The sequence below is a fragment of the Seriola aureovittata genome, chromosome 16, assembly GCF_021018895.1.
Source record: "Seriola aureovittata isolate HTS-2021-v1 ecotype China chromosome 16, ASM2101889v1, whole genome shotgun sequence".
Lineage (NCBI taxonomy): Eukaryota > Metazoa > Chordata > Actinopteri > Carangiformes > Carangidae > Seriola > Seriola aureovittata.
Genome location: NC_079379.1, coordinates 2,170,012 through 2,190,654, shown reverse-complemented (window position 1 = coordinate 2,190,654; position 20,643 = coordinate 2,170,012). Strand labels below are relative to the sequence as shown.

The window sequence follows — 20,643 nt, the reverse complement described above, 5'->3', positions numbered from 1 at the left end:
CACAACCATCATTTCAATGATTCTCATCGACAGGTTGTTCACTGATTGTGGATATTGAGATTATAAACATTAAAACATTAAAGAATCATCAATATACTGTTTAAAACAGCAACATATTCAGAAAAACATCACTGCACATGAGTAAAATACAACTTTTCTCCTTTTTGTTCACAAATTTCAAACCATTAAATTATTCATATTATTACTAAAATTAAAAGTATGATAGTATGCAACCCTGCAGATACTCACATGCTGTTTGGTGGAGAGTTTGGTGTTTTCTGCAGAGAGAGAGAGAGAGAGAGAGAGAGAGAAGCCAAAGTCCTGTGCAGTAAACTGTGTGTGCGCCAGGGGATTAAACCCTCCTTGGGGCGAGTGGGTGTGAGATCATGTAGCCAACCATGACACATGTTTGGTTTAACTGATCATTGTCTTAACCTCCAGTACCTCCACTGTCAGGACTTTAAAGATCAATGAACATCACATGCTGTGATTTTCAGCCTCATTTCCCCGATATCTTTTCCCTGAGGCAGTTTTCTGAATGAGTGAGACACATTCAAGAATCTGCAGAATTCATTAATTCTGCTTAAGGGGATCATGGGAGAAGAGGTGAACATGGATGAAGTGTTTAAGACGTTCAGTTGCAAAACTGCACATTTCATCTGTTGCTTTACAATGGGAAAGATACTAGAAATCCCCAATTTAATTTTTAGAGAAAAGACTGATAACATTAGAATTATGTGTTGATTACCAAAAGCCAATATGTGATAAATCCTAAATCATATGCTCACATAAGGCTTCAAACAAAGCATAGATCCAAACTAAAGCATCAAGAGGTCAGAAATACAGTCATCAGTCATCAAAGAATAGCACCCTATGATTAATTTACATTTTTATTTAACAAATTAATGTGTGCTTCATACTGTATTGTACCTTAATAAATTAGAGCTAATGTGATATAGGCTATGCTAAGTATAGTAAGTCATAAAAAAGTCATATTCTAGTAAGTGTTGAAGAAAATTCACTCAAGTCCTTAGTTTCAAGTTTGCTGTAGTGATGCAAGTTTATTGGTATCCCAGGATACGGTGAGCCAGCTGACACAGAGCGGGTCTGAGGCAGGAGACTGACGCAGAGTGAAGGGCAGGGGGACACTTATACAGTTCAAGACAATGGGATGGAAAACTGTATTTGCATATACCTGGGGTTACAGACAGTTTTTACATTTTTTTTAAAAATTAAAAAAAAATAAAATCAACAAAAAAAAGAAAGAGCACCTTTTCAATCATGTAACGATTAAAACATTAAACAGTAAAATCAGCACAAAACTTGACAAATTATTGATAAATGAAAAATATTAGGACTGCCACCATAAGGTTGAGGCACACTGAACAGATATTCTTCCTCTGTAAAGTTCTTAAGAGTTTAATGAAGTTAATGTGATGTACTGTAGCAGCATGGTTAACGAAATTAGCTTACAAGGTATTAGAGCATATCAAAGATATACATGATCATTACTTCAAAGGTTGACATGACAGAATCCCTTGTTTACCAAAACGCATTACTTCGCTATTCATCAAGGACATTGTTCCCTTAAGGTAGCATAACATAACTGTGCGTAAATGACATCAAATGTCTGTATTAAACATTATGAGGAACAAAAGGAAAGTGAAATTCATGATCGCTCTGTTTTGTTAAATTCAACATTTCTCAGGCACACTTCACTTTGGCATGAAATCAAGAATGTTTATCGTTACAATACAATTTTCATCATACTGACTTCTGCATAACTGAACTGTGTATTCGACTTTGATGAAGTTATATAATTGTATTTCATGCTCATATGGAATCAAAGGGAAGAGGTAGCCAGACGTTTAAAAAGTCGCTGTAATTAAAAATAAAAGCTCTGTTTGCCTTTCAACAGGGATGAGACAGTAGTTTGCAACTAACTGTGTAATATTTCACATTAATTAGCAACAAATGTGGATGAATAAATTAATGCTTTTGAATGAATGATGAGTTCCTGAGTAAATAACCTCACATGACCTGTTGTACAGGGAAAAATCCATCAGCTGTTTTTGCTACTGTAAACAACCTCAATTACAAAAATCGAGCACAAAGCACTTGTGGTATTACTGCATCATATGCATTTTGCAGCCCCTTGGTCAATGTGCAGAAACACAATTCTCCCATTATGAGTGAATGTTTTTTCTTTCACAGGCTCAGAGGCTTCTGGGTGAGGTGAGGACGCCTCATCGGTGGCGAGTTCCTCAAGAAAAATGAGGCCAAAACAGATCTGGCGTTTCCCTAAAAACATGGTCGAAACAGTCAGTTCCCAGGAGGAATGAATGGGAGCTGTGTGTGTGTATTAAAAATAAACCATTACATGTCTCACTCCTGCTAACTGCAGTTATCCACACACTCCTGAGCTCTGGCAAATACATGATAGATGTTGATGAGGGGGAACATGGTGAGGGCTCCGATCAGGGAGCCGGCCTGGATGAAGATGCCGCACCAAAGCAGGGCAGCGTGACCCGCCTCATGAAGCAAAGTCCCAATCACCACCTTCAGATATGAGAAGAGGCCAGTGAAAATAATCCAGGAGACGACCTGCAGGGGGCGCAAACAAGCAGCTGAAGTCAGTCAGTGTTGGTCATGGAGAAAAAGAAGAGATGAAACTGAGGCTTCAGTATGTTTAACATCTGGCGCCAGATGTATTAAACCCCGTAAAGACAAATACCAATACAATGCGCATAACAGGAACAGATTGCACAAAATGTGTAGGGCTGGGTGTCAAACTGCAGTAGCCATAGCACCAAGACTGTCTATACTAGGGATCCACTAATATGTTTTTTTATAATGTAACACAGCTCCACAAACTAAATCGTCCACAATGATAATCAACAATTGTCTAATACAATTTTAATTAAAACTGAACATTATAACCTCCATGCAGGAGGATTTAGTGCAGGACTGTTGTATTAGATTACATTAGTTTTAGCTAGATCTTCCTAATAAACTGACAGTGCATATAGTGAATATAATAAGTGTTTACATATGGAAGTGTATATTAGTAATTATCAGGTGCATGCACAGGCTGCAAAGAGCCTGAATGGAATTAGGTGGTGTTCTCACCTGTAAACTGATTCACCTGGCAGCCTAAAGTTTCTCTTTAATTTAATTGTTTTATCTAATATTATCATCATCACCAAATAAGATGTTTTACCCCTCCCCTTTTAAAATCTAATGCAGCAACACGTTTACTCAGCTATCGATTAAAAAAACATAACGAAACTGATAATTGGAAAATGCTGAATATTACCTCTACTACTACATTTTTCACACCTGAAAGCAAACACATACATGAGCAATCACCTACACTGAGCATGCGCAAGCCGGTGTAAACAGGAAGCGGATTGTCTACTCTGCAGTTAATTAGTTGCAAAAAATAGACTGAACGAGAACAGCAAAGACAGTTGTAGCATTAAAAGAGAGAATTGAACTGAAGAGCAGCTGCTAGCAAAGACAACAAGGTCAGTAACACTAATATCCATTATCATGTCGTATTCACCACTGCTAGTTGAGGCTGATGAGAGCCAATCAGGAGAGACTGTGGGTGTCTACGTCATCGTTTCCAAAGGTCTCAGTTACTGTCCGTCCAGATACAACACAACCCCAGACTTTTCAAAATAAAATGGGGCCAGCAGCATTTACAAATGTCTCTGTTATCAGTGCTCGAAAACTCTGGAGTTGTGTGGACGGGAGACGAAAACATAGCAAAAACTACTAGTAGTGTGGACATAGCCCAATAAACAAAAATGTCATATACCAAAAGCTGTCGATTGTCAGTCAGATTTGTAATCTTGTCAATTTAGTCTTTGAGCAGATAATCCTTAAATTTTATTTTAAAAAATAGCAAATTTTATATTATTTATACTCTTTTTTTAGACAACATTTGGTAATAATTAGCTCTTATGTTGAATAAAATAGGTCTTTCTAGAACAAAATTCTCATTTCTCAAGGAATTGTGGTTTTTGGTAAAAGTCATGTGGAAAAATCTGTACTAGAATCAAATAATTAAAAAAACACAAAAGCCTAGAGATGAGTATTAGCTCTCACCACTAAAGCCACACCAGCAGGGTTTCCCAGGAGCGGTGGACAGGGGCTGAGTGCTGCTAATCCCATGAGATATGCAGCAAATACTCCCCCTGCGACAGACAAGAAGCCCAGACCTGTGGAGGACCTGGAAGACAAAGAACAAATGGTCACAACCATCAACGGTAAAAACAGGTGTGCTCTTACAAATAGTTTAACCGTTCATCAGCACAAAGACAAAAATTCTCTCACCTGAGGACAACAAACATGGCCAGAAAGCAGGCCAGGGGGTTTGCGATGTTGCCCAGGACCACAGAAAGGTGAAAGGTCATGGTGCCATAGGGCAGACAGGAGAAGCTCTGCACAGATGGGAGGACCCCGTTGGTGAGGGCATTGGAGACAGCGAGCAGCATCAGCATGTAGATATTGCGTGGCGTCCAGAACGTCTGAGCGGGCGGCTGTTCCTCCACCTGCACCTGCTCCTCAGACACCGGCGTCCCTCCGTTGTGCAGCGGGTGAGTCTCCTCTCCGTTCTTTGCTGCCTCTGCTTTATCAGACTCCTGCGGCGGTGTATCTTGCTGTGACTCTGTATGTCTTCGTGTCAAAGCCAGGAAGCTTACAGCTGAGACTGACAGCATGACACACAAGAACCAGAAGAAGTTCTGGGCAGGGAAGCTCTCTTTTAAATACTGTGGCTGCACTGTGCCATTCACTGTTTTACACTCCAGCTTCCCAACACCTTGCCCTAAGGCCACGATGCAAGGGAACAAGGCACTGAACCCCTGACCAATGAAGAAAGTACGGATATACTGAGGCGGGTAACGAAACATAAAAGGCAGGAAGGTGACGTTGGACGTGCAGCAAACCAAAGACAACACAAAGGTGAAGAGCAGGAAGGGCAGCGACCTTTCCGATCCTGCTATTGTGACAGTGTGTGACCAGAAGACGGCTAGAAAAGCCGACGCCACCACCGCCAGCACCTGGATGCAGTGGATCACCAGGCGTTCGTTTAAACGTCCCGGAGCACAGTGGTGTGTGATGGTCACTGCTATCGGACCCAGGTTCCCAAACGCTATCAGCACTGAGAGGTAGGCAGGCAGGTTCCACCCTGAAACAAGAAAAGGGAAACATCTGTTAGGGTAATAAGATATAAAAAAAAACCCCCACAATATTACACAATAATTTTACATCTTATTTTGAAAAAAAATGGGACAATGTTTGAGATTTACGTTTGCTCACTTTAAATTACCCATCAAGTATTCTCTTGTGTGTTTCTGATGATCTTCAAATGCTTTTCTAATTATATGCATGTATTCTAATCAATTATTTATCGTTTTTTTCCTCACTTTATTCTGTTATGCACCAATCCACGTACCATATATGTGTCATATGTGCATTTGACAACATTTGCTTCGAAATATATAAAAACAAAAACATGCTGAGAAAGAAAACTCCTTTTACCCTGAATCTGTAAAACAAAAAGGCATTACTGATGAAGATCGTATATTCTGTATATTGCTGTTTTGTTAGATTTCCTTTATTATTTTTGTGAATTTTCTGTATGGACCTCTCTTACTTCTCTATTGCAGGACTGTTCCTAATAAACTGCCAACTGAGTATAAACCACAACACTAGACCTTTAGTCTTCAGTTAAATGTTTAGCTAGCTGGGATGACGCTAACATCGTCACAGTCGAGTCCAACTGTGGTCGACGAAGTCTGAATAATAAAAGCAACGACATTCAAATAAAGGCCCGGATGTAACTGGACATCTGTAAATATCTTGGAAAGTTATACCACTGACCTTCGGGCAGCACATTGACAACCACCGGGAGCTCGACCCACAGGCTGTTGACGGAAACCCAGGAGCCCATGGCAAAAAGAGCCATCAGCCCGTGGGTCACCGCGGCGCTGCTCCACCAGCTACCGGGCATGGTAGCGCTTATTCCGGCCAAGAAAACAAAGAAAATGCGGGTAACCCCTTTGACTTTGTTTGGGGTAGACACCGACAATATGTTCCTCCACAAGCTGCAGTGTGTTAACCTGGACAATGGTGGACACTTACGCAAAGTTCCCGCCCCTTCTGTTGCCTTCGCTTACTCCTCGTTAATTACATTTACAAATGGGTTTCGATCAATTACAACAGGGCGATTGCCGCTTTACCACAGCTATTCTCGCAATGGTTGCACAATGCAAATGAAATAGAAACACTTCTTACCTAAAACTACCCAGTTCAGTTTGCGACAGTGGCTACATCAGCTGTCACTGTTTTTGTGCTCGGTAGAAGTTTCAATTTTCCGAGACTCCTGAATGCACCATCGTCACAGAAATCCTCGACAACTGTGTTGTTTTCCTGCCGGCGACGCCAGCTTCGATGTATTTGTACTTTGAGTATTTCTATTTCATGTTACTTTATCCTTCTACTTCACTACATTTCAAAGTACTTTGAACTTCATTACTTTTATTTAGCATTGCAGTTACCGGACATTTTGCAGTAAAATCATTTTCATACAAAACATATCTGATCTGCATCTAAAATATGGTTTAAAACATAACACTTCTTACCTGAAACCACACATTTCAGTGTGCGACAGTGGCTCCATCAGCTGTCAGGGTTTTTGTGCTTGGTTTAGTCCAACAATCAGTTTCCCGAGACATCATCATCACACATGGATGTATTATGAATTCATGCAATAACATTGGATTTTTAAAAATATGCTTAGATTTCGGGCCTTTATTTTATTTTATTTTTTAATTGCTGGACTCTGAAGCACTGAGCACCAGTTTGTGGTGACACAAAGTTTATCAAAGTTATTTAATCTCCCTCAAAATCAAATCTAATACAATAGAGGGCGTTCATAAGAAAGCTTGCAGCCTCCCTCATTTCCTCCATCGGTGGATCTAAGACTTAGCAACTGTAGTTCAAAAAAAGATCATAATGCTTTTTGGCACAGTGACCCTAATAAGCCCTACTGCAGTTACTGCCTCACTATTTTCTTGAGCCCCTCCCAGCCAACGCTTTTATAAGCATGAACTCATTGACATGGCTGATGCCTGTGATGCAACCACAAATGCCCTTTAAATCTGGGAAAAACACAAGGTTATTATGTGAGTGACAAAAGCAAAACACTAGGTCTGTTCGATAGTCATGAACTTGAACTGAAGCTGGGTAGATTTTGTAACTGAACTCTGGTCTAAATGAATAGACATTCGTTTTCTACTTTATCATAAAGGTTGACAAAGTTAATAAAACAAACTATGAACAAAGATGTTTATTTAGATTTTTATATCAGCAGTAGTTAGTGTTGACCTGTGCATAATTACAATAGGTACAATCTTTTATATAAAAGAAGAGTACCGTTTTCTTTTCTAGACATAGTTCAAATACAGTGCCATGCAAATTATGGAGTTCTATCATATCAAAAATATCTGTTACAAAATCTAACAACCGTCCCGACTAATGGCATCAAAATATTGTTTGTACAACATACATGATGAGTTAATTTGGCCTATAGAGAATCATACATTATTAGTGTATTTGTATTGAAAGATTGAGGCCATTGTGTGTATTTCTGTTTAGTCTGTAAACATAGAATCATGTGAGGAAGTCACATGATTCACAAGCACAAGTTCCTTCAAATGGTCTTCCATGTAATTCATCACCCTCTGTCCCTCAATTTCAAATTTTTATTATTTTTTTTTTAGATGAAATTAAATCTCTCAGATGCTGCTGCTTTCACTCTTCCCTGTTGCATCTGGTTCTTGCAGCACAGGCTTTGTTTTGGTCTTTTTTGGTGCCAAAACAAGAGAGTACCCAGGTTTAACACGTGGGAGCGCAAGCTTTAGCTTCAGCACCATTTGCGTGCTGTTGCGGAAAATGCAATCCAAGTGAGGGTCTGTGTTGTTGAGAATCATTTTCTGATACAGTATCTCGCAGCGGATGGCTTCTCGTTTCTCCACTCGGGGCTTTCCATCAAAACGCAGCAGCATTTTGTCAACGTCCTGCTGTGACTTGCATGGTCCTCCATTTCTGTTCACTGTAGATATTATGTACTTCCTGTCCATGTTCTCCTCAACCTCTTCTTGCTCTACTCTTACAGCCCTTTCTCTTTTACCGCTGTAAGCTTTTTTCGGCTGCGGGCTGCAGTCGTCTTTTTGGCTGAGGCGTATATTCTTTTTAGGATGCCAACCGGAGGACTCATCAGAGCTGCCGTCAAATGAACCAGACCGTTCATCATCTTCCTGAGAGCTATCTGATGACAAGTTTTTCTGTGAGGACTGTTTAGAGGACTTTTCAGGTCTTTTGTTCTTGTAAGGGTATTCATGGCCAAAGGGATACTCCGCCATCAGGACGGAGAAGGTGCAACTTACGAGTTGCAAGCTCAAATCTGGTGATGGGACTTCAGAAAATGTTCCTCCTGGCAGGAAGTCCTTCAGATGTTCCTCAGTTACGGCTGCAATTACCTTTATGGTTCTTTTCAAGCAAGCTCTGATTAGCTCCCTATTTGTGTGCCACTGACCACAGTAATGAAACACTCCATCAAATGTTTTCTCCTGCAATGGGAACTGCAGGAAAACATTTGTGGCCCCTTCAGGTTCCAGTAGAGTTGAAGGATCTTTGGACCAATCAAGGTACTTCTGGTAGAGACAGAGCATGTACCGGCTGAACTGCGAGTACTCTCCTCCACTTTTCAGGAGCTGCCAGAAAGGGCCGAGGATCTTGCAGTGAACAATGGCCAGAACGCACACCAGGCTCTGAATCACAGAATCGTTAGCATCAGCGGCGACACTCTCAAGAATGACGTTTGGGCATTCGTCGTTGTTCAGTGACAGCAAATCAGAGAAGAAGAGAGCGATCTCTTTGTGATGATGAATCAGACCCGCTGCAGCTTGGAAGTAGTTGTTGAATCGGTTTGACTGATTCACTGTGAGTCTGGAGGGGTTTTTCTTTTCCTCACAGAAGGCTAACCAGTGTTTTCTGTAGTTTTGCATATCAGGGGTGTGAGGACTTAAAATATCGCAAGCCATGTGAATGTAGCGTGAAGTGGCACTTTCTGACAGATTCACAAAGTCCTTGAATTTTGGAAGCTTGTCACGGCCAAGTTTCTCTCCAGTTGATAGAACAATCTCTTTTTCAAAGCTCATAATGTGCTGCTCAACTGCGTCATGCATGTCGACAAGGAAATTGGCGTTGTAGTTTAGAAACACCACAGGAGAGGCTAGAGTAATGTCTTCAATGAGTGTGTCCAGTTTTTTCTCAAACTCTGCCATGGCTGGATGCTCCTTGCAGGTTAGAGTGTAGTGGTTTTTGAGGAGATCCAAGGAAACTTGCTTGCAGGTTGTGGTTTTACCACCATACACACTTGACAGCTTGTGGACTGACAGCATTGCAATGTCAAGCAGCGTCAGGGCCTCTGCTTTGATATCTGAGGTTTCCTCTTCACTGCTGGATGCATCCGAATCCTCATCACTTTCATCACGTATAGAGACATGTTCTTTCAGTATTATTTTCTTTATGACTCCTCTGTTCATCTCAGGGCCGTCACCTTGCATGATTTCATAGCTCTCATATTCTTCCTTGATTGTAACTTTTTCATAACTGATGCTGTCATCTCTTCTCATGCGTTTCTTCACAACAAACTTAGGTGTTTTTTTCCGCACCAGTTCAAATGGAGTTTGAAGCATATTTTCCAACGCTGCATTCCTCCTGTGACGTCGTGTTTCTGAATTGCGGCAGTACAGTTTTAACTTCTTTATCTTGGCCCTGAGGACTTTATATGCCCTTTGAATATCCCCTCTCTTACAAAACTCAGGGTTGAAGTTCCTAAGCCAACTAACTATAACGACTGGGGCAATTTTCTCCCTAGTGACAAAATTGGTCAACTCGAGAATCAATCCATTTGTGACTTCGATTGATTGTGCTCGCTCTGAAAAATCCCTCATTTCCAAAAGATGTTGACGTTCAACCCCGATGCTATCACATATGGGGCCGACAAAGTTAAAGTTGACAACTGATTCCAGAAAAGTAAACCTCGCTTCGCTCCCCAGACTTAGTGTTGTTGCGATGCCTCTTTCAATCAAACGACGAAAATCAGCCGAGTGATATTTGGGGAAAATTTTCTTGAGCCAATCTACGATGGCAATCCATGGGAAATTATTATCTTCTCTCAGAAGTCCTACTTGAATCAAAAGTCTGTTCTTGCATGGTGCTTCTTCAAGCTCTAATCCTTCCCCCGACTGAGGACCAATGAAATCTGCAACAAGCCTCCAATAGTACTCATCCCCTGAAAAACAGGAAAGATAGCAAGTGATTAGATAGACATACTTGACTGAGAGGTGAGGTCACAAATTTTGAATGAAGTGGAGGCAGGGTTGTTAAAAATTCTGTAATTGTACTGGATTAAATTTGTTTATTTATACTTTCTGATAATGAAAAGGCAACCACTACACATGCAAAGTCTTCTGGAGGTATTGAAATACAATAAATAGATTAATTAATTAATGTTCAGTAATATATTTATCATCTATATATACTTTAAATAGAGAGTTTTAGCTCATATAGACATTTTAGCACCATGGCCATTTTACTTACTCAGATTAGCTTCAGTTACAGCTGCTTTTCCACACAGAGAGAAATCTTCACCCTCCTCCATTGTGTGCTGGTTTAAAAGAAAAGACACATTAGAAAACCTTTAATCATCAGTATCTTTAAACTCACAACTTAAAAAAGAAGGGGATGTTTACATCATGACAAAATGCTTGATATTGACAATTGACATTCATGTGTAATCATACCTAAAGTCTGGTTGAAACTGAATTTATGAAACTAAAGAGTTCAATTGTGATGTTTTTTTTAAATGCCCACCATCATTTTTATATTAACTGTGAATATTTTCTATGCATTAAACTTAAGAAAAAAAGCACTAACAACAAGTAAAAAACATTTACTTATAATTTTCAGTCAATGCTCCATGAAGTGTTTGCTCCTGAGTGTACAAGGAGGTGAAGCAGAACTGGAACCAGTATCGTACTCTCAGTGTTGTCCTGGAGAACGCACCCCTGTAGAAAAATGCCTTCTCTTGGTATTAGTATGCAGAAAGGCACTATACTGAAGATCTGCTTTTTAGCTTCCCTGAAAAAGAAAATAACAGTTAGAGGTGAAATGTTCCAAGAAATGTGTCCATTTAAATTCATTTTAGACTCCATGTTTATCACTATCAATTATATAAAAGTGGATGTGGTTACAGTATTTTTTCAAATAAGACATAGTGATCTTGTAACTATCTATGTTTAACGGTGGAGTTGTACAAAGGGAAGGTTTCAACCATATTTCCATTACTTCAGCTTCTATTTCAACTTCTCTACTTGAGTGTTAACAGGTTTTCATGCACTCTTCTAGACGCCTGGTGTTAATTAAGGTGTTGCAGCTGAAGGATGTCGTCATACATCAAATGCTAAAGATATATTATACTCAAGATAAGACTCACACCAATTTATAATCTCATTTGTGGTTCTTTTAGTGTTCAACACAAATATGTGGATATTTATACACATCATTTTTTTTTTTTTTTTTTATAAAATCATTTTTATTTTATACTACCCCCTGGTTGATATAAATGGGGTTGACAAAATAATAACATCTCTCATCATAACACAAGACAGTGAAGCAGTGAATGAACATATAGTTGAATAAACATGTCTTTAAAGCGGTTTCAACAAAACCTGAAAATTATAACCTATAATATGCAGGAAAATTAGTATAAATTTGTGCCACCTTGTGGGACTTAGTGGTCCAAGCTATGCAGGGAATCCCTTCCCCCACCCTCCACCTCTGGATATGCTTTAACAGCTGCACACATGAACTTTCTTTACCATTAAATTCAAATAAACAAAACAACCAGAGTTAGTCTTTGTGGGTTATTGGCTCAGACTACAATCAGAACTTTACATAATAAAACCTTTAACGCCATGCTGCACTACCTCTGCATGCTAATGTTAGCCTTGTGAGCAAAATGCTAATGTTAGCGCCAACTTTACCTACAGGAAATTCCGCACGATGCACTACAATCATCCGCGAGTAATACCGGAGCAGAAGAGCTATTCTGCCTTTTGTAGCACTTCCAAATGATTTCAAGTTAACAAGCAGTAAAAGTAGAATTTAAAAAAAACACAAGTTCCTACCTCCCATTCTCTGACTACTACTCCATCATTGCTCCTCACCACAACAACACACGATGGAGGGGTCGGAACAGTAAGCTGCTAAGTGATTGGACAGTTTAACAGAAGGTGGGCTTTTGTAGAAGTCTCCTCCAATCACAGCGAGGATGTGGAAAGCATTGTGTGTGTGCTACTGAGGCTGGAGGAAGTCAGCCGTTAACGTGAACTAGCACCAGGTAACGTAAAAAACAGGAAAAACAGCTGCTCGTCTTTATTCCAGAAAATAATTATTAATTGTTTTATCAGTACTTGTTGTCAACGTAACGATAGCTGCTGTGCCGTTTGTCTGCTACGTTTTGTTGTATTGTGACTCGGAAAGTAACTAGTTGTAACACAGGTTAGCATGGTTAACGTTTCCCGATCAGCTAATTTCATTTATTTAACAAATTAACCATGCCGTCGATAGAGTAATGATTAAATTAACTAACAATTAACACCACTGAACGGGTTCTTGGTTCTTGAAAGGGTATTATGTTGTATATTATTTGATAGTCTTCAAAATCGACGAGGATGAATGTGTCTGGTTTTCCGTTTAGAAACAAAACAAGAGTGCAGGCAAATCATCATCTGGAAAACGATAAGATTAGAGTTTTTGTTAAGGGTAAATTGGTATAAGTCACATTTTCAACAACATGCTGCACGTTCACTGACAACAAACAGCTATTTCTAGCTAACATGAAATACGAACTCCCGCAGCTTCCTTGTCTAAATTCCTGATGATGGGAGAAGCACTCAGATCTTCACCTTAAGTTAAAGCACTCTTTAGAGCTGCAGCAATCATCAGTTGATTTATCAGTTTGGCTATTGACAGAAAAGTAATCAGAAACTAATTTGGGAATTAAATAATAGTTTACTATAGTTACTCTTTCAGTGTGCACGTATTATGTTATATTATATATAATATAATATTATAATATATTATGTTGTATTATATAGTATGATTAATGTAAAATAATACAGCGGGTGTACAACCATATGGTTGCATTACACAGAATACAACAAGTGAACTATATATCTGTGTGTACCATAGATATAGCCTCATTTATACAGAAATGTTTCATAACAGGATTGATTACCTGCAAGGAAAAATAAAAAGAGACACGTGAATCATAGACTACTGCTAGAATCTTAAAACTGCTCTGTTCTCCTCCGCCTTCATTTATTTTTTTAATCTTGCACTTTAATGAGATATTATCTATTTAATCTGTGATTTTATACTGATTTGTCATTATACTTTTTTTTTTGCTTCAGTGTATGATATTGTGCTATACAAATAAAGTTGCCATGCCTTACTTTTTTTGAATCAAAACCATGCATTTTCCAACCAAACCATTTGTCTGCCACCTCCATCATGCCTGAACCAGTAGTTGTCACGTACACACAAAAGCTGTAAGTGAGCGCACAAATATGTAAATTAATCAACAAACCTGCTGACCATAGAGCCTGAGTTATGTGCTGTTCCTAAAATTACATATGAACTGCACCTTGAATCAAATATTCTCTCTCAAAACCATCTACTATGTTGTTTAAATCAAATTCTCTCGTTAGATCACTGGATTTCAAAAGTTAATTAAAATTCTCTGTGTTTGGATTTTATTTTATTTTTTTCAGTTTTGTCTCATGCAATAATTACACGACAACTCCTCATCACATATTGTACCTGCAGGTACCTGACCTAGTGCAGCTGTATTGCACTAGATTGTACAGCTGTGCATGACATTGTGCTTAACACCTGTAGCCCCAACTTTGCAGAGGAATATGTGCCTTTATGTACAATTTACAATATATATATATATATATATATATATATATATATATATATGATTGTAATGTCATGTTTTACTCCACTGTATATATTTTCTCCCCGTCCACTCTGTTGCATTCCTCCTCATTCATTATGTACTAATATGACATTTTATTCACACTGGAGAGATGAGATTACCCACACAGATACTAACTGATTTTACTCTGATTCTATTTTCAGATGCTGATATGTCACTACTCTTCCGATGACTCGTTTTCTTGGAATCACGCTCATTATAAAGACCACATAGCAGCACACGATGGATTCCTCTGAAGCAGAAGCTTCAACCCACAGTGAAAGAAAAGAAGACACTGTTCCCAGTACTTCAAATTTATCAGGTCAAGGAGAAGAGGGACCAAAGTCAGAGAAGGCATCTTTGAAGAGGAAGTCTCGTAAGCCAACAAATGCAAAATCAAAGAAGCAAAAAAAGGCAAGAGTCTCCAGGCCCGCCCAGCTCGGCTACACTGTCCATCAAGGGGAAGATATGCTTCTCGTCATATCAAGCACCACCTCTCAGTACGATGGTTCAGCCTGGACGCCCCAGAAGAAGGGAAGCAAAAAGAAAAAGCTTACTAAAAGAAAGTTAAAAGGCAACCAGATAAAGAAAAAAAAGACAGTCTGTGCCAAACCTAAACCTGCAAATGATCCAGTTACAAAGACGGAGGAGGATGTTGCTCTGTTTGTGCCACAGAAAGCAATGGACCACAGATGGGGTCAAAGTCTTCCTGAGGAGGTGCTAATTAATATTTTTCAGATGGTGGTCGTCCAAGATGGTGCTGTACCCTTTTTATGCAGGTAAGAAACAGATGTTTGATTTGATGTAGTTAAACTTACAAATGAATTTTATAAACTACAATGATGACACTGTGACTGATATGCAGCACATAAGGCAAGGTTCTCAGTTCTTTACACTGACTTCTAGTCTGAAACAGATTTGACTTTAAAGGTTTACTTATTGTCACTAAGGCCCTGAAATTTCATTCCATGTATATGAGCCCAACAGGTCTCTTAGATCAGCAGGAGCTGGTCAGTTAGTGGAGCCCAGGGTGAAATGGCATTCAGTCACTGTGCTGCCCCCTGCTGTAACCAGCTGGACCCAGCTCCCAAGGGATCAAATCAAATCTTCCCAAATCGTAACTGGCTTAAAAAAGAAGCTAAAAACTGCTCTGTTCTCCTCTGCATTCATTTAATCTTTAAATCTTGCACTTGAATGAGATATTATCTATTCTATAATGTGTTTTTATACTGTTTTATACCGTTTTCTTATCATGTTTTTTACTTTTATTATGCTTATTTTATTTCTGTTGAGCAGTGAATGACCTTTGTGTATGAGAATATGGTGTACAAATAGATTTGCCATGTGCTTTACAGTTTTACACATTTCGTTTCCTTGAACATCAGTTATTTTGTATCTGATTTTGTAGATTCAAGATTACAAATGCAACTGCTGATTATTTTCATACAACTGCTGATTATTTTCTTGATTGATCATTTGGTCTTTAAAGTGTCAGACAATAATATAATAAAATACATAAAATATAAAACAATGTAATAAAATTTGTATTGCATTTTACAGACTTCAAGCTAATGTTCTTGTTTAGTCTGCTGAACATTTGAAAACCCAAACATATTCAATTTACCACTATAGCATTGAAAGGATATAGGCAAATATTCACATTTGAAAAAGGTGGAACCAGTGAGGTTTTAATTAATTTTCTGTTGATCAATTAATCTATTGATTGTTTGAGCTCTAATTTTGTGATATAGAGACACCATAAAAATAGATTTTGTTCTTTATAAATAATGATGATAATGTAAAATATCATGATATTCATTTCAACTTTATCATCCAGCTGGGTTACTGTGTGTTTCTGGTGCAGGGTGGGGAGAGTTTGTCGACTGTGGAACGTTGCTGCCTCCAGTCCGGTGCTGTGGCGTGATGTGACTGTGGGTTTCTGCTGGATCGCACCAGGGAAAAACCAGCTCCCTAAAACTCAGAAGAAGATTAAGGACACTGTTAACTGGCTGGCAGAAAACAGGTTATTAGTTATAAGAAGAGGTTTGACCTAAACATTGTTAGTTTGTGCTTGTATTTTTTACTATTATTTTTGGAAAAGAAGGAATAAAGAGTTTGACTTTTTTCTAGATTTTCTCAGCTGCGAGACTTTTCTCTCTGTCACTGGACGAAGAACGTTAACCACGCAGTAGAGGTAAGTCATCAAGGCCTGACACCTTTTTCAACATTTTTATTCAATGGGATTCAGAATGGAAACAGATAGTCGATTAATCAATCAATGGAAAATGAATCTGGAAACTATTTTGATAATTTATGAAATGTTTCCATCATATGATAGTAAAGTGAATCTTTTTGTTGTGTTGGTATGTTGGGATAGAACTGACATTAGAATAATTAGCGGCACTTTCCCCCATTCTTTTATGACATTTTTTAGATGAAACAAATCACTGAAAAAACAATCAGCTATGAATCACTAATGGAACTAATCATGAGTTGAGTTTTGTTTCAAATTAACAGATTCACAACCAAAAATTACAGGCAATTGTATACAAGCATTTATATTAACATATTTTTAAATATTACCCAATAAATGAAAAATGACACTTTTTCCATATGCTAAGAATTAAATCCACTTTTCAGGGTAAACATATTGTACTTACCGAAATTTTCTTTCCTTTTGTGTTGTGATCAATTTTAGGTGGTTTCGCAGTTCTGCCCTCAGCTGCGCTCCCTCAAACTCTCTTACTGCACAGGCCTGACAGTGGGCGCCTTCCAAAGCCTTGGTCTGCACTGTCGCTCTCTGCAGAGCATAAACTTCCAGTATTCAGAGGTACGTCACAGACAAGTGAAGTAAGCATTTCTTGTAGAAAATGCAGAACACAGACTACAGGTTAGTTTCATGGTCTTACCATAGTGGCTTTCTAACATTCATTGGCTGCTGACAACTTTTCACCTTACAGCTTCAGGTTTAGTATAGTATGTGTTCTCTAAATTATGGCTAGTCATCCAAGGCCAATATTTCCCAGCAGGTGTTTATTTCCAGCCTAGACTTGGTTAAATATAGAGTTTAACATTTGTTGAAAACTTGTTTTTTGTTTCTTGTTTTTTTGCTATAGTTTCAGGTTGAGGGACTCCTGGAGTACCTAGAACATCATGGGAGCCAGATCAAGCAAATCTGGTTCACTCATGGACTGAAGAATGACAGACTTCTGACTGCCATAAGTGTAAGCCCCTCTTTCTAGAGCGTTACACACTGTCAAAGCCAGTCAGCACAAATGAACTGAGTGCACATAATAACACACTGTATTTTATTTTCCAGAGAGGACACTGTCCGGATCTGGAGTTGCTAGAGATCAACACAAAGCTTGACAGTAAAGACTGTGAACTTTCTGTCTATATCCAGGCGCTACAGATGGCATGCCCCAAACTCAAGGTAAAAAAATCTAAATTTTCAGTTCTCTTTGCTGAAGCAACTGTTGACTATTTGATATACATCTGAATGGCAATGATAAATTTAAGTTGATTTTTTTTTTTTAAGGGCTGCACGATATGCAAAATAAAATCCCATTATGATTATTTTGGCAGATATTGCGAGTTCAGGTGGAGTGGTGGTTTTTGCATGTTTTTTTGTTTTTTTTGCTGAAAAAAAATTTAAAAAATGATGATGATGTGATTGTTGTTGGACTTGTACCAAACAAACATGTTCCGTTACATCTGGAGAATATGATGTGTTGGCTGGAGCGTCTCTGTAGCACCACAACACTGATGGTGCTAATAATGCACAACAATGTGACACATTTTACCTTCATCAAAAAAATTGCAGCTCCTGTGATTTGGATATTGCACTCAGCTATATTGAGATTTCAATTATTTTTTCGATAAAATTGTGCAGCCCTATTTTTTAAAAATAATTTTTAACTCTGTGTATTAACTGTGTATTTCTATGTGTCTCAACATCATTACAAATGAGGGAAACCTCAATGATCTTCAAGGCTTAAATAAATAAATGAGAAAACTTGATGTTTTGTGTTTTTTTTGTTTGTCAAACAAGACATGTGAAGATGTTACCTTGAGCTATGACAAAATATCATGGACATTTTCACTTTTACCGTTTTTTATTTGTTTTGAATTTGATTGATGATTCTACTCATCATATTAATTGATAATGAATATTTTGTCTACTGTGAATGTCTTGCACACACCATGACCCTTGTGCATGGCCTTACGCATTGATGTACTTCTATTGTACATCTATTGTAATTCCCATTAGACCTTCCGAATGCTGAACGTCAGACCTCTGCACAAGACGACGCGTAGCGGAGCCGATTCAGCGGCGGGCTTCCCATTACTGGAGGAGCTGTGTATCGCGACCACGTCTTATTCCTACATGACCGACAAAGATTTGTTGGACATCCTGTTCAGCTCCACGAAGCTGCGGGTGCTGGACTTGCGAGGCTGTTCACGAATAACACCATCTGGTCTTGCGACATTGCCCTGCCTTGGTATGCCTAACACATGAGATTTATGCTTTCCCTTTGTTCAATTTTGGGTTATAAAGTTACTTAAATAGGATTTGAAATGAAATGTAATTGGATCCCATGAAAAGCTTGTTGTTTTGAAAAGTTAGAAACATTATTAGTGGCACAGAAATACTTACTTTGACTACATTTTTTAATATGTAAATGTAGAGTAATTATTCTGGATTTACAAATAACATACCCAGCTGTGTTTGTGATATCAATGGTCTATATTTATATTCGAAAAACCCAATTTCTTCCCTCTTTTTTTCCCCATTTGGCAGAGCTTGAGTGTCTGTTTTGGGGACAGTACTTCAGCAGTCATGTCGGGTTGTCGTCACTGAAGAAGGGACTTCACGTGGTGACCCAAAAGTGGAGTCAGACTTTGCAGCAGCTTGACATTGCAAATCAGCTCTTCACTGAGGAGGACTTGGAGATAGCAATGAGTTACCTTGCTGGGACAACAGAAGCAGATACCCTGCGTTCGCTCAACCTTAGTGGGACAAGGATCACACCATCTGCCCTTAGGTACATGTGTATGATTTTCCCTCCACTTCGGTCTAATAAACTACGAACCAACACTTTTAAGAGAGAATCTGCACGTATACAGAACTGAGCATGAATCAAGCATTCACATTTGTAAATCCTGAGTTCTGCAACTTTAACATTGTGATTTCTTATATAACTTTTTTTATTTTTTCAGGTCAGTCATCAGCCAAATGACAGCTCTTAGCTACCTCAACCTCTCATGCTGCCGTTATCTTCCCAGAGGAATTAAGAGAATTTACCGTGGCCAAGAAGACATTCGCCAGCTGCTGGAAAAATTGTAGTAGTTCAGATATTCATTTCATTCCGGAAATCATAAACTGAATTTACAAAGCCCACCTGAAATGTCTTTAAATACTCCTGTCCATGGATTATGTTGTTTAAGTAATTTGGTTATTTTACCCTCAGGTGTTGTTGTTGTAGTGTATATATTGCTTTATATGTACACTACTGGTCAGAAAGTTTTAGAACAACCCATTTTTCTAGTTTTTATCAAAATTTCAGCAGCTCAGGTCCAGCAACTAACTTTAAATGGTGCAAAAGTAAGTGGTAAACTTCCAAGGTAAAATACAATAAAACTATGTTACCAAAAAGTGAAAAATCATCTAAATTTCATAGGGATCTCAGGGATTAAGGAATTGCTAAACTTCCAGCTTTCCTGCAGAAATTGAAGTAAATTAAGCACCAACTTTTGTTGATTACACACACAGTGTTGCAACAAACTTTAGAAACAACGTTTCATTTCCATTGTAGAAAAGAACGCCACAGGTGTGTTGTGCTGCTAGATGAGTCGAAAAGGATTTAGAATTTAAGATTGTATGATTCTTAAATCTTAATTATTTATTTGTCCTAGCCTTTAATATCAGAGTACACTGATTTATTACGCTCTAAATTTCAGTAACAACTGGAAAAATGGAGGTGTTCTAAAAACCTTTGACCGGTAGCGTTGTTGTTCAAACAAAACGGAAGCAAATACACTCCTTATTGCTAGAAAGCTAGGGGCTAGGAATCCAGTGAGAAAACATATTGGTGCTGTATGAATGTCAGTTAGAACACATTTATATGAATCACCTCAATCATAAACCTACAGGGACATTTAATTGTCTATACCGGGATTTCTTGGATTTTCATATTTTAGTCTTTTTTTAAGTTACCATAATTCCAAACAAAAGTTTGTCAATAAATATTTGAAATAATAAAATGTTCAACATGTCACTATAAAGTTGAAAATATGTCTTGCAGTGTTCATTCAAGTATCCATGTACGTTTCATAAAAGACATTTCCCATTTTTTGAAAACTAAACGTGTTTATTTATGATTTGCTTTATTGTTGAATTGAAACTAATCAGGATGCTTTGGCTGGACTTCATGAAATTCTTATCTTGTATATCCTGTGTAAACCAAAATGACCAGATAGATACCAATTTGAAACAAATCAAACAATTGGAAAAAAAA

At 38.3% G+C, this 20,643-nt stretch overlaps 3 protein-coding genes and 1 long non-coding RNA gene across 9 annotated transcripts in view; 1 reads left to right on the top strand and 3 right to left on the bottom strand.

Moving 5' to 3' along the window:
* Positions 1–1,034: 1,034 nt before the first annotated feature.
* slc52a2 (solute carrier family 52 member 2) lies at positions 1,035–6,350 on the bottom strand. The gene is made up of 4 exons (XM_056399824.1): positions 5,893–6,350; positions 4,342–5,197; positions 4,114–4,237; positions 1,035–2,604 (listed from the first exon to the last, which is right to left on the bottom strand). The coding sequence occupies exons 1-4, from the start codon at positions 6,020–6,022 to the stop codon at positions 2,395–2,397; spliced, it is 1,320 nt and encodes a 439-aa protein (XP_056255799.1). The 5' UTR covers positions 6,023–6,350; the 3' UTR covers positions 1,035–2,394.
* A 995-nt stretch (positions 6,351–7,345) lies between these two features.
* Positions 7,346–12,347, bottom strand: LOC130184048 (uncharacterized). 5 transcript variants are annotated; one of them, XM_056399819.1, is made up of 4 exons: positions 12,270–12,347; positions 11,031–11,220; positions 10,681–10,747; positions 7,346–10,372 (listed from the first exon to the last, which is right to left on the bottom strand). In XM_056399819.1, the coding sequence occupies exons 3-4, from the start codon at positions 10,739–10,741 to the stop codon at positions 7,809–7,811; spliced, it is 2,625 nt and encodes an 874-aa protein (XP_056255794.1). In that variant the 5' UTR covers positions 10,742–10,747; positions 11,031–11,220; positions 12,270–12,347; the 3' UTR covers positions 7,346–7,808. The 5 variants fall into 5 exon arrangements, with proteins under 5 accessions (XP_056255794.1, XP_056255793.1, XP_056255797.1 ...); XM_056399818.1 differs by having other exon boundaries at positions 11,037–11,220; XM_056399822.1 differs by having other exon boundaries at positions 11,120–11,220.
* Positions 12,348–12,418: 71 nt separating this feature from the next.
* fbxl6 (F-box and leucine-rich repeat protein 6) lies at positions 12,419–20,506 on the top strand. The gene is made up of 10 exons (XM_056399823.1): positions 12,419–12,481; positions 14,290–14,904; positions 15,990–16,148; positions 16,256–16,319; positions 16,824–16,955; positions 17,242–17,349; positions 17,445–17,558; positions 18,396–18,627; positions 18,927–19,170; positions 19,346–20,506. Exons 2-10 carry the CDS (start codon positions 14,369–14,371, stop codon positions 19,470–19,472), a joined length of 1,716 nt encoding a protein of 571 aa, XP_056255798.1. The 5' UTR covers positions 12,419–12,481; positions 14,290–14,368; the 3' UTR covers positions 19,473–20,506.
* The window catches only part of LOC130184052 (uncharacterized), a 38,763-nt gene continuing 33,498 nt past the window's right edge, over positions 15,379–20,643 (bottom strand). Inside the window, exons 1-3 of one of the 2 annotated variants that reach the window (XR_008829920.1) lie at positions 17,035–17,220; positions 16,786–16,925; positions 15,379–16,096 (exon numbers count right to left, since the gene is read on the bottom strand). This is a non-coding gene — a long non-coding RNA (uncharacterized LOC130184052). Of the gene's footprint in view, positions 16,097–16,785; positions 16,926–17,034; positions 17,221–20,643 lie in introns of those variants that run through there. The other variant, XR_008829919.1, reaches the window with a different exon arrangement.